Raw genomic sequence first — 24,545 nt, forward strand, 5'->3', positions numbered from 1 at the left:
TTGGCATTAGAGAGGACTAACAAGTACTAGCATGACTGAAAACTGTAGCAGACCCACTTTGAGAGAAGCGACTTGGTCGTGAAGCTGGGTGATGGTATCCGTGTTCTGATTGGTCAGGAGCTCCAGCTGGAGAGTGAGGTGTTTTAACTCCGCCTCTTTTATGGTCAGGTCTCTCTGAGTCTCCTCCATTTGACCAACCAACACACACACCTAGAACACACACACAAGTTAACAAATTATTCCAACCAAGCAAACTAATCTTCTCTGGCCAAAGATCTCGATACACTAGCAGCAGGAAGCAGTTAAGCTCTGTTAGGTCTTTCACTAAAGCAGGTGTTGCGGTTGGAAACACACACCTGTTGCTCCTTGTCCTGCAGGTCTTGCTGTGCGGTGTCCAACGTGTCTCGGAGAAGCTGGATGGGGTCGGGGGTGCTAGCGTTGTTGTCACGGTAACGGTGACGGGTCTCGTCCAGTTTAGACTGCAGCGCTGAAATCTGGAGACGATTTGACAACTGCTGCTGCTGCAATGACTCCTTATCCTGGAGGGAGAGAGAGTCATTTAGTGTGTGTGTGAAGGTGTGTGTGTGTGTGTGAGAGAGAGAGTGAGAGAGAGAGTTACCTGTGTGAGCTCCTCTTCTCTCTGCCGAGCTCTGTGCAGCTCCTGCTCCAGTTGACTGACAGCTCTGCTGCTCTCGGAGCTGCTCAGCAACGCCTGTTCCAGCTCCCTAATTCGCCCAGCCAGCTTGTCAATCTCCTCATTGCGCTCAGCAACCTCGAGCTGGACCTGTTGATTGGCTGCCAGCAGGCAGGTGTGGTCTTCTGTCTTGTCCCTGATGAGAGCTTGAAGGCTCTCCACCTGAGAAAGAAACACAGGGGAGGAATGTTGGTTCTGAGGGCTCCAGTTGCCGGGTCACTATGGGGTTTCCCATGTTAAGCTGTACGACGGGTTTACTAAAGCCATTCCGGGTCTGCAGCCACGACAACAACTGAAGCCATGCGACTGAGCAGCAACACACAGCACAGAGGGATGGAAGGGAGAGGAGAGGAGGATGATCGAGCGAGATGGAGAAAAGGGGGATGGAGAGATGAAAAGGAGAGTGACGGAGCGGCACTAACGGCAGATGTATCTCCAATGATTATGTAAGTTAATCACGCAGGTGTTATCACAACACACACACACACACACACACACACGGTGGGGGCATGCAGAAGAGTCGAGGTGTAGCTATAGGAGTCACTGGTGAGATTCCACACCTGCAGAACCAAGTCCTCAATCTAGAGCATTCCATGAAATAAAACACAAAACACAAACAGTCAGCAACAGGTCCATTCAATATCTATAATGACAACATCTTGACTAAACACTACAGTATTAAAGACTTAACACATGCCAATACACTAAGGTAAGGATGCGCGAGTGTGTGTGTGTGTTATCTTACCCGCTGGCCCTTGCTGGTCCCAGCAGAGTGTCTGGCTGGCTGTCTGAGCTGAGCCTCCAGACTTCTGATCTCCTGTTGGAACTCATCTCTCTCATGTTCCCGCTCCACTGCCTGCTCCTGGAGACACACAGAGATAAACTTGAGTGTGTGCAAGTGTGTTACACATCCATACATTTCCCCATAGCGTGACACTTACGTCTATAAACTGCCTGTCGTGTTTGAGCTGTTTCTCGAGGGCCTGGACGCGCTGCAGGAGGTCTTCTGATTGAGCCCTGTGCTGCTGCTCCGCCATCAGGCCCTGGTTCTCCTGTTCCTCTAGCTCGGTCTCCAGAGCCCTGAGGCGCAGAGACAGTGAGCTGCGGTCTTTCTCCGCCTGCCGCTGCACACACAGCCTCTCCTGGCCCAGACGATCTGCCTCAACCAGGAGGCCTTCTCACACACACACACACACACACACACACACACACCACAGGTAGTTAGGAACAGACATGCACACACAAATGTTCACAAAATCCACAATGACACACACACAATCCTTCCAAACATGCACTTCCTATAGATAAGGGGAAGTATAGAATTGGTCAGAAAAAGAAAAGAAAAACTTGACCACAAGTCATAGCAAACAAATACAACCACACTAAAAACCATACTGCATAAATCAACTCACACACTAGTCCCCAACTGACCTCGGTCTAAGAAATGAGACGGGGCAGGTTTTAAAACACACAGAAACACACAGGACTCTGAGCGACAAACCTGTGTCCCCCTCTATACTCTGACAGGACCCTACAGGGAGAGCAGACAACTAAGAATAGGACTTAACGTGTACACAAAACATACGCAACATAATCAATCCCAGTTAAGCTTAAACCACAATCTCTCTCATCTATCCCCTCCCCTCACCCTTTTCTCTCTCTCCCAGTCCGGCGGTGAGATGGACCTTCTGGCGCTGGAGGAGACTGTGCTCCTCGCTGAGCTCCTGCAACTGCACCCTGAGGTTCTCTAGCTCCGAGGTGAGGCCTTCCTTCTGGTGCAGCTGCGCCCGGAGGCCCTCCAACTCCGCCGTGAGGCCATTCATTTGGTGCAGCTGCGCCCGGAGGCCCTCTAGCTCCTCAACAAGCCGTTCTTCCTGAGCCTCCTTTTGTTGTAGAGATTCTTCCAGAGTTGCCTTCTCAGCCACATAGCCCTCCAACAGACCTACACACACAAAAACAGGATACACACACAGATACATGAATATCACACTTTTTACAAACAACGATTCTAAAAACACATGGAGACGCACAGTATCTCCACTGACCCTCGGCCTTGTGGAGCTCCAGCTGGAGCTTGCTCTTTAGCCCCGCTTCCTGGTCCAGCTGATCCAATACGAGCTGGTGTTGGAGCAGCATCTGGGAGGAGTCTGAACGGCCCTGGGAAAATCTCTCCTCTAGAGACAGATGGACAGAACAAGACTCCTCCAACTAGAGAGACCAAAAAGGAGAGCGAGAGAGACCGACAGAGAGACAGATGAACGCAAAGATCAGTGGCTGAGCTTCATGCAAATTCAATGCATAGAATGTTGTGTTGACCCCCCACTAACCTCTCAAGCGTTCACTGCATGCCGACAAGCTAGTGTGTGTGTGTGTGTTACCTGTGTGTTAGCGCGTGTGAGGAGCTCCAGGAGTGTGTCCACAGAGTGGCGTAGTTGGCTGCAGGCTCCCAGGGCTGCCTCCTCTCCCAGGGCTGCTTCCTCCCCTCCAGAGTTTGTTTGGGACTCTGCCAGTAGGAGGCTCTCACACACACGCTGAGAGAGATCCAGATCGCCGGTCGACATGTCTGCTACAGAGACACCTAGTGGAGAGAGAGGAGACCGGTCAGGTATTACACAGTTATCAGTCCTTTCTTCCCAAGTGTGTACTTGTTCACTTCCTGTCATAAATGTATCAAGGACACAGGTCCAGTTGTTAGATTCCACCCACCTGTCTCCTGATTGGTTGTTCCCTCTCCTGGACTCTCACCCTGATCATGACCTTTGACCCCGACACAGGCGTTGACCCGGCGGTCAATTAGCTCCTCCATTGCCATGGTGCTCAAAACCACCTCAACCAGAACCTTCCTCAGCCTCTCATTAGCTGACTGGAGAGACTGCCTAGGGGTCACAGGTCAAAGTGAGACGAAACCAACAAAATCCCACCATAAAAAAAATAAATAAAAAAACTTGGAGGATACATTTTTAAAAAAATGAAGCCTACACACTAGCTGATCATTGTCAGGCCTACATTCATCCAGACAGCCTCACCTCTCCTCCTTGGCAGTGTGTAGGTCCTCAGTAAGCATGTTGAGGAGGTTGCCTCCCTCCTGACTCTCTCGTTCTCGCCGTTGGAGGAGTGTATCCAGGGTCTCCATCTCTGACCTCTTCCCCTCCAACTCCCCCTGTAGACTACACACCTCCACTCGCAGCTGAGAGCCAGAGAGCAGAGAAACCAGGGACAGGAAACCAGTCATCACGAGGTGTGATCAAAGAATTGTCCTCCCAGTCATAGATACGACAGTTGCATTCAACAACACACTCCCTTTACATAACAGGACCAAAAGCAAAACCATGTGTCTTGTAATGCCCAATCAGAGAAAGTGAAATGGACAGTCTCCATTTTCAGTCACCATTAGTTGGAGATTTGCCTGTTTAGCCTCCAGGAAGCACTCACACAAAAACGTAGAGCTACACAAACACAAAAGATGGTGTAATCCTGCGAGCCGGGCAGGCAGCAGCTCTCTGCCTCAACACCAACTTTGAGTGGGAGTGAGTCGAAATCTGAACTCCCTCCCTCCCTTTACCTCCCATTTCTTCCCTCTCCCTCTGAATCCCTTTACCTCTCCTTCCCAAAGCTTTAACTTGGCTCCTCTCGCACGTCTTCCGCAGTCTCGCTCGTTCTCTTACAATTTCTTCCCTCTCTTTCTCCCTCCTTCCCTCCCTCTGTCTAACAACCAACACTAGTTGCCTTAGCAACAGTTCCCCCCCACCTATATCCCTTAAGATTAAGGAGGGGGGGGGGGGGGGGGGGGGGTTATTGTAGCACAAAAACCCCACACTACCTGATCCATGGAAACAAACACTATGGAAACAAACACACCCACACCCCTGGGGGTAGGGGGGTCTAAAATAGCATTAGCATAGAACGGATGGTCTCTGAATAAGGTTGGATAGGAGGCAGAACTGTCGGTCATAGTTAGCATGGGAACTCTGCCATGATGGGTGGAATGGATGGATGAATGAAAATCATTTTTGAATAAACAAATGGACAAATGTGCATGTAACTGAAATGCCATTATGCATGATGAGAGATTAGAGATTTACATCCAGCCAGCAGAGTGTGTGCACGCCGGACAGAAAACATACAGGATTAGTATTGAGATTAATGAAGAAGATAATCCCTTTAGGAGAGCCACTGGGCTGTGAGTGTGTTTCTAGACATTAAGAGTGATGAAAAACAACATCCTACTCTTTTTATTCTCCCCCTGCAAGTCTCCCACCACAATCATCCTCTTCCCTCTCTTTCTCCTCTACCCTTACATATATATATCACTATCTCCTGCCCCATACTCTCTCATTTTCCTGTTTTCTCTCCCCTCTTTCTCCCTTTGTGCCCCCCTCCCTCGGTCTGGTGATAGTTGGGCTTGTCTGGTCTTGCCCACAGAATTAATTTCCTACTAACAGTGTGTGGTGTGTGTGTCAGAGTATGTGAGTGGAGGTTGAGTGGTTGGAAATCCCGCAAGTCGCTCACTCTGGTGCACCATGTCCTTTCCTACCACTAAAAACACTCTGGTGCACCATGTCCTTTCCTACCGCTAAAAACACTGTGGTGCACCATGTCCTTTCCTACCACTAAAAACACTCTGGTGCACCATGTCCTTTCCTACCACTAAAAACACTCTGGTGCACCATGTCCTTTCCTACCACTAAAAACACTCTGGTGCACCATGTCCTTTCCTACCGCTCACAGGGAAAAAAAAACAGCTCTTGCTCCCTTCATTAAAATCCCTATTTAACCAACACCCATCCATTTTTGTGACTACCTGGACCTACCCTTTGGGTTTTGAAGTATTGAAACCAATCCATATGATTTGAATGAAAAGTATTATAATAAACATAATGAATATAAGAAGCACTCAATTTCAAATAGGCTACATGTCATGTTAAACATATAAACACTCTAAATTAGGTCAGGAGACAGACAGGGACTCTAAGAAGGAACAGAAATGAATTATTTAGGCTATATTATTCCTATTATTTAAAGGCTATAGCCTACAAAGAAATACATTGCTAGTGCGGCACAATAGGCTGGCAGGGACAAAGTGTATTAAATCATTATGGTCTAGAAACTGTGCAAATAGGCTGTGACTTACATAGAATAAAATACAAATTAAATAAAAATGACTTATTAGTGCTTTCATTTTTAGAAACCTGAGTTTGGCCAGTCTGTGGCTTCAGGCTCATACGATGGCGTCTGGAGAGCAGGTCAGCAGCAGAGAATATCCTCTGGGGATGCAGGCTTGTTTTTACTTTTATATAGGTAGGCCTGAAGGTTTTTAGGCAAAATAACCCAATCAAAACAAAGCTCCTTAAACGTGGGAATATGCCAGGCATGTTGGGCCAAAATCAATTACGGTCGATTGTATGATTAATGGGACGTTTAAAAAGGTCCGATTTCTTTGTTGCTACAATGACATTTCGATATCTACCCACCTACTTTATTATTTTAGCATGTGCACGTAGTAAGTATACCATCATGCTTTCTCAGGTTCTACAATGACTCTTTAGTTGTGGACACTAACGTTACATCATCTCTATTGCTCCTCAACTTTGGAAGTCACCTCGATTTGGCACCTGTGTGTTTTATTAGTTTGTTTCTGAAAATATTAAGCAAACAGACAGTAGCTAAAGCAAGGGGCTATAGCAGCACTCAAGTAGACTACAAGTGCATGCTGGGCCGGCATGCCCTGAGCTCCTGAAGTAAGTGCTACTGGAGTGAAATTGGAGCGGGCAAGAAGGCCGACTCTCCAGTCATATTGGGCACGCTCAATTACTCCAGTGTGTGTGGTGTGGGTTACCTGTGACACCACAGTGTCCAGCTGTAGCAGTTGTGCAGTGAGCTGGCTCATCTTGTCGGCGTAGCTTTGTTCCTTCTGCTCGTGCTCAGAACTGAAGCTCTGCCTCTGTTCTGCTAGCTCCGCCTCCTTCTGCTCCTCAAACTCCGCCTTCAGAGGAAAGAGATGCTGGTAATGCTGTCCAAACTGCCAGCACTTCTGTTCTAGAACTTGTTCTAAAACTCACGCCAAGGTTATTGGGTAACAGCTCAAACAGCTCTCCCTTACAACCAAAAACTCACAAGCTGATTCAGACTGACTGACTAACAGACTGCTAGCTAACGCTCAGCTCAAATGCATTTTTTTTGTTAAGTGTACAAAATAAAACCTTCTGCATCAGAGGATCAAAGGCTCAAATCCATCCCATTTAGCCACTGTTCACGTGGCAGCAACACACACCCACAGAAATACTGATGCGAAAAACACACTGTCCTATATGAAGAAAGGATTATGATGGTTGTGTAAATCTCATGGGACACTGGCCAGGCATGGGCTAACCCTAGTCTTGCTGGGGTGTACACACACACACACACGCGCACACACACACACACACACACACACAGAAAGAGAGAGACAGACCTCCAAATTCCAGCCCCATTATATAATGTAATCTGTCCGAATTCAGTTTCTCTCAGTGATCGACACAAAGAGCACGATGGCAGACTACTGTGACATCAAGACAGGGAAAGGTGATAACAGGTCAGATGCACAACTGAATGCGTTCAACCCAAATGTATCCTAAAAGACACCCACCACTGTTAAATACGTTCCTGTATAGTTCATTACAATGTTTAAGACTGATGAAGACCTCACACCGTTTTCCCCACCCTCGCTCTTCCTCTTAGTCGTCCTCTGCCCTAGGTATTTGTATAGTTATGAAAGGATTTGGTGGCTTCAAGCAATACGATGAATATTTCCTCTAGCCTATCAGACAGCAAGTTCATTACCCTCCCTCCACCTGTCATCCCTCCCTCTCTCCATATCTCTCCTCCTCTCACCTTGAGTTGGCTGGTCTTCTGCTCAAGTCTCTCCTCTGCTTGGGCTTTCAGAAGCTCAACCTCTTCCAGGAAGTGCAGCCGTTGTCGTGACGACTCCTCCTCCAGCTCCCGGCGACACGCCTGTAGCTCTCTCACAGACGCACTCTTTAGCTCCTACACAAACACACACACACACATTGACCCCTCATCTAATAGTGTGTGGAAGCACAGTGAGAGCGTAATCCCTTCACTTTTATAAGACTACTGAGAAGGGGAATGGGATGTTCTGGGATGGTGTGTAAGTGTGTCAGACCTGAAGCTGCTGCTGGTGCTGTGTGTTGAGTTGCTGTGTCTCTGAGGTGTAGGTGCGTGTGAGCTCCTCTAAGGCAGTGCAGTGCTGTTGCGCCAACTCCAAGACCTTGGGACAAACACGACCAGATCAAAACACACCTGAATGGATGGACAGATGCTCAGACTAATGGATAGACCAGCCAAGAGGTGGAGGGATGAGTACCTTTTTCCTGAGGGCCTCCAGAGCCGTGTGGTGTTCACCTTCTAAGGCCTCTTTCTGGATTGTCAACTCATTCTGAGAGCGAGAGATCGAGCAAGAACGAGAGAACATCAGAATTGTCTCATGAATATACAAAACAGATTTTTTTTTTTTACTGTGGCGAATTTGCATCTTTTCTTGACTTCAAATGACCACTGTTATCTCACCTGGTGGGTGTGGCTGAGCTCCGTTGCCATGGCGCTAAACTTCTCCATGTGAAGCTGAGCCAGCTCCTTCCTCAGCTCCTCCCTGACGGACTGCTGCTCCAACCCATCACGCTCCACTTCCTGGTTAAGCCTTGACCTTTCACGCTCCACTTCCTGCTTATGCTCCGCCTCAAGCGCAGACTTCTGATCACGCAGAGTCTGCGATATGAGAACATTAAGATTAAATAGATGTAGAATGTAGAATATAGATATACAAGATTTAAAAGAGTGTGTGTGTGTGTATGTTCTCACCTGGATCTCCCTCAGGTACGTGGTCTCCAGTGTGTCCATATTACCCAGCATCCTCTTCTCCAGCTCCTCCCTCTCTTCCTGATGCCGGTGTTCTAACTCTGCCTCCTGTGCCTCTAGCTGAGCCTGATTGGTTTCCTGTAGGACTGCCTCCAGGCGATCGAGCTCGGACTTGCGTTTTGATTCTAGGCTGGTTTCCAAGACAACAAGCTCCTCGTGTTTTGTTGCGATCTCCGTTGCCATTGCTTTGAGATCAGCCTTGTGATTGGCCAACAAGGAGTCCAGTTCTGCTTTGTGATTGGTTCGTAGCGTGTCCATGTCCTTCGTGTGGTTGGTCAGTAGCGTGGTTTTCAGGAGTTCCATGGCGGCCATGTGTTCCTCCCTCAGCTCCCCCAGAGAAACCTCACCCTGCTGGGCCAGACGCTGCTCCAACTCCTCCCTCTCCTCCTGGAACCTACACACATGCAGAACAGGTCAGCCAGATTCATTTCAAGATGAAAGGACAGATACAGAGAGTTAACTTGCTCTGTGAATGCATTCGTTTACTATGGGGCAAACGTTCACTAGCTAGTGAGAATCTCTGGTATTCCATGAAACGCACTGTATTAACCTCCAGACCCCCCTAGTCTCTCTGGGTGTTTTACCCCAAACACGTCTCACCTGTCCTGGGCTTGGCATAGCCTCTGGTCTCCCTGCTCCTGAAGCAGAGCAGTCAGCTCCTTGACCTCAGCAGCCATGGTGGACTTGGCTCTGGTCAGCTCAGCTTCGTACTGGGCCTCTAGTCTCTGTCTCACTGCCACCGCCTGGGGGTCTGGGGGAGAGACATGTGAGACGAAGGGCAAAGACCATGCAGAAGTGACAGTAAAGTAAGGGAGGTTGAACTACATGAAACCTTTTCATGTACTTACTCAGGTCGTTGTCCAGTGAGGCTTGTAGACTCCTGAGCGCCGCTCTCGCCTCCTCAATCCCTTTCTCCAGAGCGCTCCTTTCCTCCGCCATCCCTCTCTCCAGCGCTTCTCTCAGGGCAGAGACCCGTGCCTCCCCCTCCTCCTGGAGCTCCTGTCTGAGCCTCTGCACCTCCTCCGCTCTCCTCAGGGTCATCTCCTCCATCACTCGCTCCCTCTCCTCCTTATGTTCCTCTGCTAGTTTCACACCCAGCTCCTCAGCAAAGCTCTGCTTCAGCTAAAAACATCCGGGTCAACATACGGTCATTCCGGGTCAACACGTGGCAACACTCATTACGTTGTCACACATACTCACACAATTATGTATGTATGTACTTGCTGTGAGTTTGTGTTTCTCCATGTGTGTATGTGTGTGTGTGTGTATTTTCAGTGTACGTGTGAGTGTACCTTCATAGTGTGTGAGCGTAGCTCCATGTTGTGTGTGTCTGCCAGGGCAGCCAGTCGCGTCTCCAAGTTCTGGATCATGGTCGTTCTGGTCTGCAGCTCCTCAGAGTGACACCACATCCTATGCTCCACCTCCACCTGTTCACATCACATTAGCAAACCTACTCCCACTGGAAACTTAACAGAACTTTGACTCACTTCGATTTACAGAATCTAATTCATTCACTATGCTCATTCTTACCTCCACCTGTCTGGCAGCCTCCAGACGCACCCTCGTCAGCTCTGTGTGGAAGAGAAAAATGATAAATTGAGGGAAAGAGAAAATATTTTTTTATGTTGAAGAATATTCCAATGTGTGTGTGAGAAAGAGAGTCCGTATACCTCTGACATGGCTGTCTGACAGTCTAGCGCGGAGTTGTTCCATCTCGAGGGCGTGGCGAGTCTTCAGCTCCTGCAGGTCGCCATAGTAACGATCAGTCAGGTCTGAGCGCACCTAGAGAGAAAACAAAATAGTGAAGGAAAGACGAGGCCTGATCATGCTGGCTCATAGGCGAGACTGCTCCTGTGTGTGTGTGTGTGGTTTCTGTTAGGAAAATATAGCGCCGGACATTTGCCGGACCAATATGCATTGGGTGTGTAACCTGATTAGGGTGTCCACCCACAGTGCTCTGAATTCCAGAAGTCCCATTTAGACTCGAGGATGCAATGGCTTGTGTCCTTAACGAATTCCGATGGACACTTTGAAGATGTTAGAATCACTGTCCACATGTCCACTATTATTTCTTTACATTCTAAGAGCAGCAATGCGCACAAGGCAGTAGGCTACGTGTGAATGTTCATTCCATAATGCAGTTAGCGGAAAACACTCGTCAAAAGGGCACTTCACATGCCAGCGATTTCAAGAGATGAAAATATCTGTTAGAAATGTAGAAAAGGGGGAGATCTAAAGATGCAACAACTAGCATGGGTTGGTAATATGACTAGGATTGTGCCTTTGGCTACTGGACAAATAAAGTTGATCTGAAAACCAATAGAACATAAGAGAAATAGGCTACTGGTTTAAATGGCATATGGAAGTCTTTATAATATAATTGCCTGCATATTTGGTTGGATTTTGGCTATGCTACTTTGAAGCAAGGTAAGACTTGCTAATATGTAGTTTCAAACAGTATGTTTTCAAAATGCATACGGCCCCAAAATGCCTGTATTCATTCAATGAATTGACCTTACAGGTTAACGGTAAAACCCTGGTGTGTGTACCTGTAGCAGCTCCTCTCTGTAGGACAGGGCCATAGAGGACCGTAGGTTAGACAGTTCCTGAGTGTGTCTCTCCTCCAACTGGACACGCAGCTGGTCAAACGCCTCCTGGTGTTTCTCCAGTTTCAGTGTGATCTCAGCCAGAACATCGTTCCTCTCCTCCTCCCCTCTCCCTTCAGACAGGAAACTACACACATGACAGCGGTCAGTAACATGGCCCACCACTGGCCCAGGCTTATAGATTGTGTGTAATTGGCGACTGGTGGGCAGATTAGCCGAGCGAGGCCTCTAGCATTAGCATACCTAGCATCCTGGGTCTTGAGTACAGAGTCCTCCAGGGCTCCCTCCACCAGTCTCAGCTGCAGCAGGGCTATCTCCTCCCGGTAGCTCTCCTCTGCTACTCGCAGACGCTGCTCAAAGTACCTGACCGGGTACACATTAATGGGGTGTAAGTGTGTGTTCACTTGCATGGGTTTACATTGGTGTGTTCACTTGTATACCTTGTGCATGTACCTACCTGTATAGGTGTGTGTAGGAGAGCACATTCAGCTGCATAGGTGTGTGTGCGCGCGTGTGTGTGTACCTCCTCAGGTTCTCCAGCTCAACCTCATTCTGCTCATTGATCTCCCGCCTCTGCACGTTAAACTCCGCCTTCAGACGCTCGATGTCATCCACCCGCGACGAACGAGCTAGCAGCTGCTCCTTCAACTCTGGAGAGAGAGGCGAAGGGAAAAGAGAGATGGAAAAAGACAAGGTATCTGAAATTCTGTTGGTTGACCAATCAAACCAATTTGTACTACTCGACGAATTATGTTCTAGCATAGGTCCAGAGTGTGTGTGTGTGTGTGTGTGTGTACTCACCTCCCAGTTCCTGGCGGCTGGTCCTCATGTTGTCTAGCTGAGCCCAGAGCTGAGAGACCTCCTGGTCACAAGTCTGTCTCAGAGTCACCTGCTCTCCATGCAGACGACACACCTAGAGGAAGGAGAGAGAGTTTAGGAAAGGCACTATCCAAAGCATAAAGCAAATCTCAGAAACAGAAGTGTGTGTGTTCACCTCCTGCTGTAGCTGCCGTGTTTGCTCCTCTCTCTCCTGCAGCACCACTTGATGTCTGGACACCAGATCCTCCACTGCACCTGGAGAGTAGCAGTAACACATTCATAACATCCTTATCGCGTGTTTATAACGTCCTTACAACATCAGTAACACTTATTAGTTGACTCACGGGCAGCAGCGTCCCTGTCGGTCCAGGCCTGGCTCAGCTCCCCCTCCAGCCTCTGGAGCTCCTCCAGGCTAGCCCGGGCCTCGGACAGATCTGCCCCAGTCTGGGTGAAGGCTGCCTGGGTAGAGAGTGATACCCGAGCCTCTGACAGCTGTGTCTGGAGCTCTGACTGGGCCTTCTCTGACTCCTGCTGCCACCGGGATCTCAAAGCCACTATTTCTGCAGCCTGCCGCTCCTCCATGGACGCTCTCTCCTGGGAGACACGACTCTCACACTCCTGCCTCAGAGCATCTACACACACACACACCTCAATCAGGTCAGATGAAGGTCCATTTGTTAAACAGAGCTATGCATTGGAGCATCTGAGTGAGAAGGCCCTATTCGACTACCATCATCCTCACCCATGTTCCTTTGATACTCCTGCTGCTCTCGCTGGATCCTCTCCTCACTCTCAGCTCTCAGCCTCTCCACCTCAAACTGCTGTCTGGCCTGCAGCACGGCCCTCTCCTGGGCCCACTTCTCCCTGAGGGAAGCCTGGAGCTCGCTTAGAGAGGCCTCCCGCTCCCGCTGCAGGTTGGTCTGGGAGAGCTCAAGCTGGGTCGTTTGGTGGTTGGTCAGGCTCAGACGCAGCGCCTCCAGCTCCAGAGCCTGTTGGCTCTATAGAGCGATAGATAAAAGAGAGAGGTAGGTAGGGGGTAGGGTTTCCATTAGGAAAATGTGAAGCCGGACATTTGAAGGAAGCATTTTAATTTAACGGACCCATATGCATTGGTTGTGTAACCTGCACCCACGGTGCTCAGAATGACCGAAAACACATTTCGATTATGGTTATTATCTGCACTATGCAGAAATCACTCCGCCATTTCCTGGTTGCTAAAATTCAGTTTATGTAGCAAAGCAAGTAAAGTGTAGAGAATCATTGTACCATCTAAACCACGGTGAAATATCATAATGGGAAGCATAGAAATACCACACATAAAAACACTTCTACCACTTCTTAGACTTGCTTTCAATGACAATGGCAGATCTCTAACACATTTCTATGAGAATTTGGTCGGGCCTCCCAAAAGTGACATATTGCAGCTTTAACAGAACAAGCAACTTGAGGATGCAACGACACACATCCTTACTAAAAACCGATGCGCACTTCGGAGATGTTAGATTACCTGCCACAATTACTTTTCCTCAGCCAACAAGACGAGTAACGAACAGCAAAATCACTAGCGTGTGTCAATCTTCCCCATAAAAGTTAAGATAATCTATTGTTCACCTAGTCGTTCTGTGGGAGAAAGAAATAGACGATACCAAACAGACTCTGAGACAGTTGTGGGATGATAGATCCCAAATTCATACAACCAGTAGGCTAAGTTACATTTTTTTTTAAAAAGCAATGAGGTCAATGCAACAGATCTGTACATTTACCGTAACATTTGAATAAACTATTATCATGCAATTAGCAGGAGAACACAGTTGTCCAAAGCACACCGCAAATGCAAACAGTTTCATGTGACAGAGATGAACATTTCTGTTTTAAATGTAGAAAAGGGGGAGATCTAAAGATGCAGGAACAATCATGGGTTGGTAATATGACTAGGATTGTGCCTTTGGCTACTGGACAAATAAAGTGGATTTGAAAACCAATAGAACGTGTACAACAAATATATATAGGCTACTGGTTTCAATGGAAGTCTTCCTAAAATAATTGCCTCCACGTTTCTATGGTCTATATTTTGAAGCCATGCCAAGTCATAATATGAAGTAAAACGTTCAGGTTTTAAACTACTAACTATATTTTTTCAAAATGCATACTGCCTCCAGCTCATTGTAAAGTGGAGTGTGATGGATTGAAGCCTGCCTACCATTGTACTTGAATGGCGAATGGGAAGCGAGCTTCAATTATCAGTTGAGAAATAAAAATAGTAGCTCTTTTTAAATTGTGGCCATCGAAACATTTTTTTTAAACACAACATTTAATTTAGAATTGTTATTATATTATTATTAAAAAAGCATGTTTCACTCCAGCAGGAAGGAATGAGCTGTTTGAGGACTTGTAGCAGCAGCTCTCACTGACAGATTTTCCTCTCATATAGGCTCTGCATCTGTATGCTGTGCGTGTGTTGAAACATAACGACCAACGAAGATACACACGCGCTAACGCAATTCTACTAAATTATGCAAATTGACCTGTAGACCAATAAGCATGACCGGTCAAATGTATTTACATTAAAAAAAATATATGATTATTATTTCTTTTTTGGGACAACTGGCCGGCGCCAGTTTAATAAAAACTGGCTAACAGAAAACCTGGTAAGGGTGGTTGTGTGTGTACCTGTATCTGTAGTAGTTCTGCTTGGTGGGCTGCCTCCATGCTCTCCCTCTGGTCCCCTGATAGCTCTGCCTTCAAATGGCTAAGCTCCTCCCTCTGCTGTGACATCATCTCCGACAGCATCCTCTGGTGTTCTCTCTCGTTCACCTGGAGACAGAAAACAAGAGAGAGACCGAAAACGAGAGAGAGAGAGAGCGAGAGAGAGAGGGGATGACTGGCAGCACACAGGTATGTGAATAGATTGTTGTTGTTGTAGTGTGTGTGTGTGTGTACCTGTTTGATAAGGCTGATCTGTCTCTTCTGCTCCTCCTCCAGACTGTGTCTCTGCTCACACAGCTCTCTCTCCAGACGGCCGCTCAGCTCAGACACCTCCTCCTGGTGTTTCTCCTGCAGCTCCTGCACGTCCTCACTGTGAGATCTTCTCAGTCTCTCTGTGGCCTCCTCCACAGACCGCATCTGCTGCTCCAGGAGCGCTTTCACCTCCTGCTCCCTCTCCCTCCGCTGCTCCTCCAGCAGGCGTCTCACCCCCTGCACCTCCTCATCCTTCTCCTGCCTCTCCTCCTCCCACTTCTCCCGCTCCTCCGCCACCTGAAAAATAGATATAATGTCTGTTCAGTACTTCCTGAACAGGTCCAAATACATATCATAGTCTAATCATCATCTTCCTCCTCCTCATCACAACCACCCTCCTCCTCACCTCTTCCTCCTTGTCTCTGAGCTGTCTCTGGAACTCCTCCAGCTCCTCCGCCATCACCTTCTCCATTCTCCGCATGGTTCTGTCCATCTCCTCCTCTCTCCTTCTGCCCTCCTCCCTCTCCCTCACTCCCTGGGCCTGCACCTCCTCCAGGTTACACAGGTTCTGTCTCAGACACAGCAACTCAGACTCTACCTCGGTTTTCTCCCTCTCCGTTTGCTCTATCCTCTTCTCCCTCTCCTCAACCTCCTGCCTCGCTGTCTCCGCCTCCTTCTGGACTCTGTGCATCTCTTTCTGAGCGGTGTCGAGCTCCAGGGTTTTCTGACCTAGGAGGGCAGTGGTGGTTTTGTGCCTGGATTTAGTTTCTTCCAGCAGGGCTAGAAGCTGGTCACGATGGGTCTGGAGAGGAGAGGTTATTAGCTTGGACCCAATTAGAACCAATCAAACCAATTAGAGAGAGAGAGAGAGAGAAACAAAAACACCAGGATTAGCTAGTGGAAGATAGTGAATTGAGCAAGTGAGAAAAAGGAGAAACAAAATAAAGAGAGGGAGGGAAGAGGGGAGGAGAGGAAGGAAGAGAGGAAAAAGTGAAAAAGTGAAAAGAGGGAGAAGTAATTAGGGAGGAAGAAGAAAGCTCCTAGCTACCTGTAGTGACTGTAGCTGTCGTCCAAACAGAGCATGAACTTCCGACGAGACAGAGTCTCCCGCCTGTTTCACCTCCTGCAGAGAGGAGACCAGCTGCTCCTGCTGCCTCAACCTGGAGAGGAGAACACTCTTCTCTTCCTCCACCTCCCTCAGCTCCCCCTCTTTCTCCTTGTTGCTTCCTTTCTCCAACCGGACAGAGGAGAGCAGCTCTTCCTGCTGTTTTAGACGAGAGAGGAGGAGAGATTTTTCCTCTTTTAGCTGTTCCATCACTCGCTCCTGGCTGGAGAGGAGGGTACCTCCCTCCTCTAGGAAAGGAGAGGAGATGAGACTCTCCATATCTTTCTCTCTCTCCTCCAGTAAGGTGCGGAGTCTGTTCTTCAGATTGTCCTCCTCGTGTGTTTTCAGGCTGACCTCCTCCTCAGCTCGCCTCCTCTTCTCCCGCTCCTCCTCAAGCTCCCAGTGCGCCTCCTGCAGCTCCTCAGAGACCTGGGCCCACCTACACACACGATGAACATGAGCTGCAAGTTCTCCAACACACAAAGGTATGGTAGACAGGCACACACTATAACACACTCACCTGGCCCTGGCCTCCTCCAGATCCTCAGCGCTCCTCCTCAACTCCTCCATCACCACCTCCTTCTCCCTCTCCCTCAGAGCCACCTCCTCCCTAAGGTCTCCACACTGCTGGATGAGCAGCTCCTTGCCCAGGTCTGAGATCTCCTGACTCTCTGACGTCTCACTGAGTCTCTCAGAGGTCTCGCTGGCGTCTCGTGAGACAGAGAGGGGGTTGTTCTGCCACTGGGAGGCGAAAGAGGGCAAGGTTTCATTCTCAGGGTCGGGGGACCGTGCAGTGGATGGTGGGACGGGAAAGTGAGTTTGTTCTTCCTGCGAAAAGGACAGCTGGGATTGGTCACCACCACTGACGATATCACTGTCCAGCTCAAACCTGTGATGGGATGGAGGCAGAGAGGGGTGAGAGGACTGAAAGGAGAGAGATTAGGAGAGGAGATTCGTATGGGGGGAAAATCCACCATAAGGGCAAAAACACACACAGTATTGTCCCTCTAACCTGTAGTTGCCAGAGTTGTCCAGAATGCTGTGCTCTTCCAGAAGGCTGCACTCCTCCAGACTTTCATTGGCCCAGCACGAGTGTGAGGGGAGGGCCGAGGACAGGTAGCGCTCCAACAGCGGGGTGCCATCAGTGGGGAGGGACAGGTCTAGAAGGCACTCCTCTCTCTCCTCCCCCTCCCTCTCTCCATCCTCCTCCTCCACACTGGCCTTTGCCTGGTTCAGTTTGTCTTTGGAAGCCTTGAACCCCAACTCCTCCCTCGTTCTCCCTCTCTCCCCCAACAGCTGTCTGACTCTCTGCACCTCCTCTCCAAGTCTCCTCTTCTCCTCTTCCTGTCTTTCCCTGATCTCTCGATTATCCTCCCTCTCGTTCCTTCTCTCCCTCGCCTCCTCCTCCAGTCTCCTCCTTAGCTCCTGCAATTCCCTATTCAACACACCCTTCTCCTCCTTGTACTGGTGGATCTCTCTCCTCTCCTCCTCCCTCCCTGTCCTCTCCTCTTCTAGTTGGGAAAGCATGAGCTGGTTTAACTCCCTCTCCTCTAGCAGCTCTCTCCTCAATGTGTGTATCAGTACATCCATCTCAGGATCAATACATTGTTCTGGGCTCTCACACCCAGCTCCAGTCTGTTCATGTCCCATTCGGAGTGTGCGTATTTGCTCCCCTGGTTCTGTTACTGGGACCTCCAAGTGGTTGGTCAGTGAGGAGAGGTCGTAGGAGCTGTGGTCAGGCTGGGAGGCCTTCCGCTGGGCTAGGGAGAGCTCAGAGCCCCCTTGTGTCCTGGAGCGAAAGAACTGAGAGGTCTGAAAAAGAAAACAGGGACATCGAAGAGCTTGCATTCACTACTTCATTACTAGCAGTAAAAAAAACAACTAATGTTTTTAGACTTTTTGAAGTGTGTGTGTGTGTGTGTGTGTGTGAGAGCGTGTACCTGCTGTAGCTGCATCTTCAGGGCCTGTATCTGTCCAGTGAGGGAGAAGGCCTCCTGCTGTACCTGGTCTCTGCTCTCCAGCGCCTCCTGCAGGTTACAGCTCAGTCTGCTAATGATCTCATTACGCTTCTCTACTGCTGCCTGTAACTGCTGCAGAGAGAGAGAGACCATAGAGTCAGACACACGCACACAGACAAACACACATTTTATTCTTAACACCTTACTTTAATACATTTTATTCTGATCACTTTGGATTAAAAGTGGCTGCTAAATGGCAAATATTTGATTGCAAGGGGAATGCAAAGTATAACAGAGAGAGAGGAACAGGCAGAGATGGAGAGAGAGAGCAGCGTGAGACTGAACAGAGAGTGAGTGAAAGGGAAACTGAGCAGAGAGAGAGACTGAGCAGACAGAGCAGAGTGAGGGAGACTGAGCAGACAGAGCAGAGTGAGGGAGACTGAGCAGACAGAGCAGAGTGAGGGAGACTGAGCAGACAGAGCAGAGTGAGGGAGACTGAGCAGACAGAGCAGAGTGAGGGAGACTGAGCAGACAGAGCAGAGTGAGGGAGACTGAGCAGACAGAGCAGAGTGAGGGAGACTGAGCAGACAGAGCAGAGTGAGGGAGACTGAGCAGACAGAGCAGAGTGAGGGAGACTGAGCAGACAGAGCAGAGTGAGGGAGACTGAGCAGACAGAGCAGAGTGAGGGAGACTGAGCAGACAGAGCAGAGTGAGGGAGACTGAGCAGACAGAGCAGAGTGAGGGAGACTGAGCAGACAGAGCAGAGTGAGGGAGACTGAGCAGACAGAGCAGAGTGAGGGAGACTGAGCAGACAGAGCAGAGTGAGGGAGACTGAGCAGACAGAGCAGAGTGAGGGAGACTGAGCAGACAGAGCAGAGTGAGGGAGACTGAGCAGACAGAGAGGGAAATTGGGGAGGGAGGAAGGGAGGGAGACAGCAGAGTGAGGAGACTGAGCAGAGAGAGAGGGAAATTGGGGAGGGAGGAAGGGAGGGAGACAGAGCAGAGTGAGGAGACTGAGCAGAGAGAGAGGGAAATTGGGGAGGGAGGAAGGGAGGGAGACAGAGCAGACAGAGAGGGGAATTGGGGAGGGAGGAAGGGAGGGCGAGAGCACAGACAGAGCAGACAGAGAGGGAAATTGGGAAGGGCGAGAGGGAGACTGAGCAGACAGAGCAGAGTGAGGAGACTGAGCAGAGAGAGAGGGGAATTGGGGAGGGAGGAAGGGAGGGAGAGAGCACAGACAGAGCAGACAGAGAGGGAAATTGGGGAGGGAGGAAGGGAGGGAGAGAGCACAGAGAAAGATTTCACTAGACATTGTTGTTGTGTTACAGCCTGAATTTAAAATGGATTATATTAAGATTTGTCATCACTGGCCTACACACAATACCCCATAAAGTCAAAGTGGGATGATGTTTTTCTACATTTTTCCAAATGAAAAGTTGAAATGTCTTGAGTCAATAAGTATTCAACCATTTTGTTATGACAAGCCTAAATTAGTTCAGGAGTAAAGATTGGCTTAACAACTCGCATAATAAGTTGCATTGACTCACTGTGTGCAATGTGTTGAACATTATTTGTTAAATGACTACCTCATCTCTGTGCCCCACACATAATTAACTCTAAGGTCCCTCAGATGAGTAGAGAATTACAAGCACAGATTCAACCACAACGACCAAGGAGGTTTTCCAATGCCTCACAAAGAAGGGCACCTATTGGTACAGAGTTAAACGCCTGTGATAGGGGAAAATGTGAAGTAACTAAATCTACAATCCTACAATTCTAACCTAATTGACAGAGTGAAAAGGAACCAAAAAATATTCCAAAACATGCATCCTGTTGGCAACCAGGCACTAAAGTAATACTGCAAAAAATGTAGCAAAGCAATTCAATTATTGTCCTGAATACAACATTTTATGTTTGGGGCAAATCCAACAGATTACTGAGTACCACTCCATGTTTTCAAACATAGTGGTGGCTGCATCATGTTATGGGTATGCAATCATTAAGGACTGGAGAGTTTTTCCAGGATAAAAAAAAAATACATGGAATGGAGCTAAGCACAGGCAAAATCCTAGAGGAAAACCTGGTTCAGTCTGCTCTCTACCAGACACCCTGGGATACAAATTCACCTTTCAAAAGGATAATAACCTAAAACACAAGGCCAAATCTACACTGGAGTAGCTTACCAATAAAACAGTGAATGTTCCCGAGTAACAGTTTTGACTTAAATCTGCTTGAGAATCTATGGCAAGACTTGAAAATGGTTTTCTAGCAATGGTAAACCACTCAGGGGTGTGAATACTTATGTAAATGAGATATTACTCTATTTAATTTTCAACAAATTTGCTAACATTTCTAAAAACACGTTTTCACTTTGTCATTATGGGGTATTGTGTTTAGATGGGTGAGAAAAATAATCGATTTAATCCATTTTTAATTGAAGCTGTAACAAAATGTGGAATAACTCAAGGGGTTTGAATACTTTCTGAAGGCACTCTATCTGTAATTATTCAGAAGCAGCCCCGGGTTCTTATGGGTAAAAAAGCATGAGAACAAATGAATCCAAACGAGAAAATACCCAACCCAGTTAGGAGTGGCGTGTGTGTGGTGTGTATGTGTGTGTTTGTGGGTGGTGTGTGTCAAACAAGTGCATCTAACCATAAAGTGAAGAATATAACTACTGTTTCCTGGAGGAGGGAAATGAGGTACAACACACGAGTGAAGTGTGTGTGTGTGTGTGTGTGTGTGTAACTTTTGTTGCAGGGCATGCATATGAACACACGTCTAACCCATTTCTCCTAGTACGTATTTATAACACGATTATGTAATTTCTCCAGCAATAATGGAAATAGAATTCAAGCCGTTTCTCTCCCATCCATCCTGTACAATAGGAAAAGCTTTCCATATTTCCTCATTTATAGACAAAGACTGAATGTTGATTGTCTGAAAGATGTGGTATACCAGCCCGTATACCATGTGTATGACAATAAAAAATAAAAAAATGTTTTACTGGTCTAATTATGTTAGTAACCAGTTTATAATAAGGCGCCTTGGGGGTTTGTGGTATATGGCCAATATACCACAGCTAAGAGCTGTATCCAGGCACTGTATCCTTAGCCGTGGTATATTGGTCATATACCACACCTCCTCAGGCCTTATTGATTAAATAAACTGTGTATGTATGTATGGTTAAGTACCTTGAGTTGATCTTTTCCAGTGTGAACCACTAGGACCTCGTCTCCCACAACCTCCATCTCCTCAAGCTGCCCACCGACTGCCTGCCTCCCCAGGACACTGCTTCCCTCCTGGGGATGGTGTTGCTCCAAGTGCCCCTGGAACTCTGGAAGTTGGCTCGGATCTGTCTCACCAAAACGTTGTGGTTCCTTAAGGGTTACATTTGGGGGGGGGGGGGTAAGTAAACCTAGTCCTATTGCACATATTCATAGACTATCTGCTTGGCTATCTATAAGATTAGACAGGTTTGATCATTTGGGTGAACTATACATTTAAAGCAGCCGTGACCATCTAATATTAGTCATTGAGAGCTGTATGGTGATGCAGATGGTGCAGGCTTTTGTTCTAGCATTGCACAAACACACCTCATTGAACAAACTCAATAGATGGCTTGCTTTATTATTTCCATGAAATTAGATGGACTTCCCCTTTAAAGCCTGAACATAGAGTTGACAGTAATCACATTCATGTTGCCATGACAACCAGCCGCCAGAAGCATGTTTGTGTTTAGTGACCCATTTTTACCCTGTGTGTGGGGGGGTTGCTAAAGCATAGGAGGCTGCTGAGTTGACATCCATACGTTGAGACATATGGGTCAGACACTGTAGCCAATCTGTCTTCTGAATCGTTTTCACTCCACTGAGAAACAAATGACATGTTCTAACCCATGGAGAGATACATGCTCATAGAGTTGGGATTGGATTGGCATACAATCAAATCTGACATAGACCTTATGATCGAAATGCTGCATTAAACTATAGAGTCAGCCTATGCAACAGTGTGGATACTTACATTCCTTTCATTCATTCAGCCAGAGGCTCACCTCATTGTTACACATGTCGTCCTGCTGTGTGGCGCTGCCGTCTGTCTGGAGGTCCATCCCTAGGGGGCGACCTTGCGCTGGGCCGTCATTCTGCGTTGGAGACGGGCCCTTCCTCTTCTGCGTCTTTTTCTGCGCGACTTGACCGTCCCCTTTCGCCCTTTTCTGTCGGAAGCTAGCAAGCTACGCAGGAAGGACAGGGAGAGGTAGAGGGACACGTACGTCAGGAGGGCTGAACACCACCACACTATCAGCATGTCAGGGGTTAACTTAGAAGTCAAAAGTTAGAGTCCACCAAAAGTCCATCAAAGTTCAAATCCATCATTCCGATCAGGGAATAAAAAGGTCAAAGTTTCAATAAATCATCCCAGTGACTTAAGAAGTCAGAAAAGGCTAGAGGTTTAAGGGGTGAAGGTTTTCATCCGCCCAATGAGCAAGAACAAGAGTTTGATTCAGATAATCTTCCCAGCACTCAGGTAACATTCCTGATTGAACCAGCAGAGAGAATGAAAGCCCCAGCACACAGGTAACATCCCTGATTGAACCAGCAGAGAATGAAAGCCACAGCACATTGCCAGTCCAAAGCAGTCAACCAGCCACAGTCTCCACTTAGTCCTAACAGTCAACCTCCCAGCATCGCTCCATAGATCTCCCAAAACCACTATCACTGGACAACAAGGTTCCCAACAGAGCGATCAGAAAAACATTACATTTTAAAGTCCAAGTGTACTGATTTAGTCAGTGTAATTGTGCATCCAATCTCACTTTGCATCTCTTTCAGCATCCCGGTCTCTCTCTCTCCCTCTCTCCCCTCTTCTATAAGCAGCTTAAATCAGATTACAGCGGTTCAGAGACCCTCGTATAACGCTCCACCTCTGACTCTCGCTCCCTCCCCCTCTCTCCCTCCCACCCACAGCCTTTCTCTCACTCACACTCCCTCCGTTTCAAACCATCAGACCAATCTATCAATCACACACAGTTGAGACAAAACACACGGCAGACAAGCACACTAGTCTCAATATGACACTTCAACCTCCCGCCGAGGGTTGGGATGGCAGTGTAATGCAGAGAACACAGGAGGAGCTTTGTCCCGAGCCCAAAGTGTGTGCCAGTGTGGTAGCACGTGCTTTGTTCTAACCCAAGCAAACCCGTAACAAGCCGACCCATGCCATGTCCAGCCCCAGGACTCAGTAATGTTGAGCAGTGCTACTGCATTGTGCAGTGCTACTGACCCACGTGTGTGTGTGTGTGTGTGTGTGTGTGTTTCAATGCCTGATCTCTACATGTGGGCAGTTCTACTCGATTGAAGTCTGCCCAGCTTTCAGCAGATACTGTACACACCCACTCACCATCCACAGCCTCCTGTGTCTGTATCTGTGTTAAAGTGAGGCTAGACTTGGCTGTAGTCGAACATACTGCTCTACACACTAATACAATCAGACAGGCAGCTGTGTGTGTACGTATGTAGGCTATTTGTGTTCAAACTGAAGACGGGAGCTTGGTTTGCCTCAAAGCAAAAGAAAACTGATGCAGACGTGGCATGTCACCATAGCAACAGCTGCCATAAGTGGCCAACTGACGATTTCACAATTCAGACAAGCATGAAAAGCCTACTGCAGCCTAAGTCATGCCCATTTGTTGATTAGTTTTCAACTTTTCTAATACTGTTGCTATATTTGAGGGCCTACTAGCTCCTTCAGAAGTGCCATGTCAGGGTTGGGATGCTAACTGCAAGAAGGCCTACTGGGATCCAATGTGTTCGATTATGTCTGAAACTGCACCCTTTTTTCTATACTATTTTAGACCAATGTTTCCCAACCCTGTTTCTCAAGTACCCCGAAAAACAGTACACAGTTTCGTTGTAGCCCTCAAACACACCTCATTGAGGCCTTGATGATTAATTGACAAGTTGAATCAGGTGTGCTTGTCCAGGGTTAGAATAAAAATGTGTACTGTTGGGAGTCCTCGAGGACCAGAGGCCAGCTTTAGTGTCATGGCACCATCTGATGGTGTGTGTTCACAATTACACATCTGCTATGATACCAGAGAGCCCTCCACTAATTCAACCATTAGGGGGGACAACTGAAGACTGCTGGTGGATCAGTGTCTAGGAGGACAAGTCCAATCATGTGGAAATAAATGAACAGAAGTCTCTGAGTGGTGCATTTCTATCTGCAAAGTTTTATAAATGTGTCCCATCCACAAAACAGAATCCAATTGAGAAAGAGATAGAGACGCAAAACAGAGATGAAAGACAGTGACTAGTCAACAACATCCCAAAACAGATGAATAGAGCCCAAAGTTAGACCAGGGGGTGGCAAACCCTCCGCATGCAGAGCTACCACAGGCTTTTTGCTGCTAATCAGCTGCTCACCAGGACCTTGATTGGCTGAATCAGATGTGTTGTAGCCGGGCTGGTGCAAAAGCCTGAATTATACTC

At 47.9% G+C, this 24,545-nt stretch overlaps 1 protein-coding gene across 12 annotated transcripts in view; it reads right to left on the reverse strand.

Moving 5' to 3' along the window:
- The window catches only part of pcnt (pericentrin), a 34,388-nt gene that overhangs the window by 8,425 nt on the left and 1,418 nt on the right, over positions 1 to 24,545 (reverse strand). For 5 of the 12 annotated variants that reach the window (XM_036982803.2, XM_090242284.1, XM_036982804.2 and 2 more), the window contains 38 exons: positions 22,109 to 22,288; positions 21,249 to 21,434; positions 18,037 to 18,186; positions 17,109 to 17,908; positions 16,617 to 16,985; positions 16,040 to 16,535; positions 15,398 to 15,814; positions 14,974 to 15,288; positions 14,704 to 14,847; positions 12,776 to 13,031; positions 12,378 to 12,665; positions 12,209 to 12,288; positions 12,016 to 12,127; positions 11,738 to 11,864; positions 11,458 to 11,577; positions 11,158 to 11,341; positions 10,279 to 10,390; positions 10,139 to 10,179; positions 9,901 to 10,035; positions 9,457 to 9,730; positions 9,209 to 9,359; positions 8,552 to 9,002; positions 8,261 to 8,458; positions 8,058 to 8,129; positions 7,857 to 7,961; positions 7,565 to 7,717; positions 6,531 to 6,677; positions 3,721 to 3,881; positions 3,401 to 3,570; positions 3,073 to 3,272; positions 2,740 to 2,902; positions 2,343 to 2,636; positions 1,636 to 1,868; positions 1,440 to 1,556; positions 1,255 to 1,275; positions 620 to 856; positions 357 to 539; positions 58 to 210 (listed from right to left, as the gene is read on the reverse strand). In XM_036982803.2, the coding sequence (XP_036838698.2) occupies positions 58 to 210; positions 357 to 539; positions 620 to 856; positions 1,255 to 1,275; positions 1,440 to 1,556; positions 1,636 to 1,868; positions 2,343 to 2,636; positions 2,740 to 2,902; positions 3,073 to 3,272; positions 3,401 to 3,570; positions 3,721 to 3,881; positions 6,531 to 6,677; positions 7,565 to 7,717; positions 7,857 to 7,961; positions 8,058 to 8,129; positions 8,261 to 8,458; positions 8,552 to 9,002; positions 9,209 to 9,359; positions 9,457 to 9,730; positions 9,901 to 10,035; positions 10,139 to 10,179; positions 10,279 to 10,390; positions 11,158 to 11,341; positions 11,458 to 11,577; positions 11,738 to 11,864; positions 12,016 to 12,127; positions 12,209 to 12,288; positions 12,378 to 12,665; positions 12,776 to 13,031; positions 14,704 to 14,847; positions 14,974 to 15,288; positions 15,398 to 15,814; positions 16,040 to 16,535; positions 16,617 to 16,985; positions 17,109 to 17,908; positions 18,037 to 18,186; positions 21,249 to 21,434; positions 22,109 to 22,288 (7,995 nt within the window). The remainder of the gene's footprint in view (positions 1 to 57; positions 211 to 356; positions 540 to 619; positions 857 to 1,254; positions 1,276 to 1,439; positions 1,557 to 1,635; positions 1,869 to 2,342; positions 2,637 to 2,739; positions 2,903 to 3,072; positions 3,273 to 3,400; positions 3,571 to 3,720; positions 3,882 to 6,530; positions 6,678 to 7,564; positions 7,718 to 7,856; positions 7,962 to 8,057; positions 8,130 to 8,260; positions 8,459 to 8,551; positions 9,003 to 9,208; positions 9,360 to 9,456; positions 9,731 to 9,900; positions 10,036 to 10,138; positions 10,180 to 10,278; positions 10,391 to 11,157; positions 11,342 to 11,457; positions 11,578 to 11,737; positions 11,865 to 12,015; positions 12,128 to 12,208; positions 12,289 to 12,377; positions 12,666 to 12,775; positions 13,032 to 14,703; positions 14,848 to 14,973; positions 15,289 to 15,397; positions 15,815 to 16,039; positions 16,536 to 16,616; positions 16,986 to 17,108; positions 17,909 to 18,036; positions 18,187 to 21,248; positions 21,435 to 22,108; positions 22,289 to 24,545) is intronic. The other 7 variants (XM_090242288.1, XM_090242286.1, XM_090242291.1 and 4 more) reach the window with 3 other exon arrangements.

Source organism: Oncorhynchus mykiss, chromosome 7, assembly GCF_057628025.1.
Source record: "Oncorhynchus mykiss isolate SJ-2025 chromosome 7, ASM5762802v1, whole genome shotgun sequence".
NCBI lineage: Eukaryota > Metazoa > Chordata > Actinopteri > Salmoniformes > Salmonidae > Oncorhynchus > Oncorhynchus mykiss.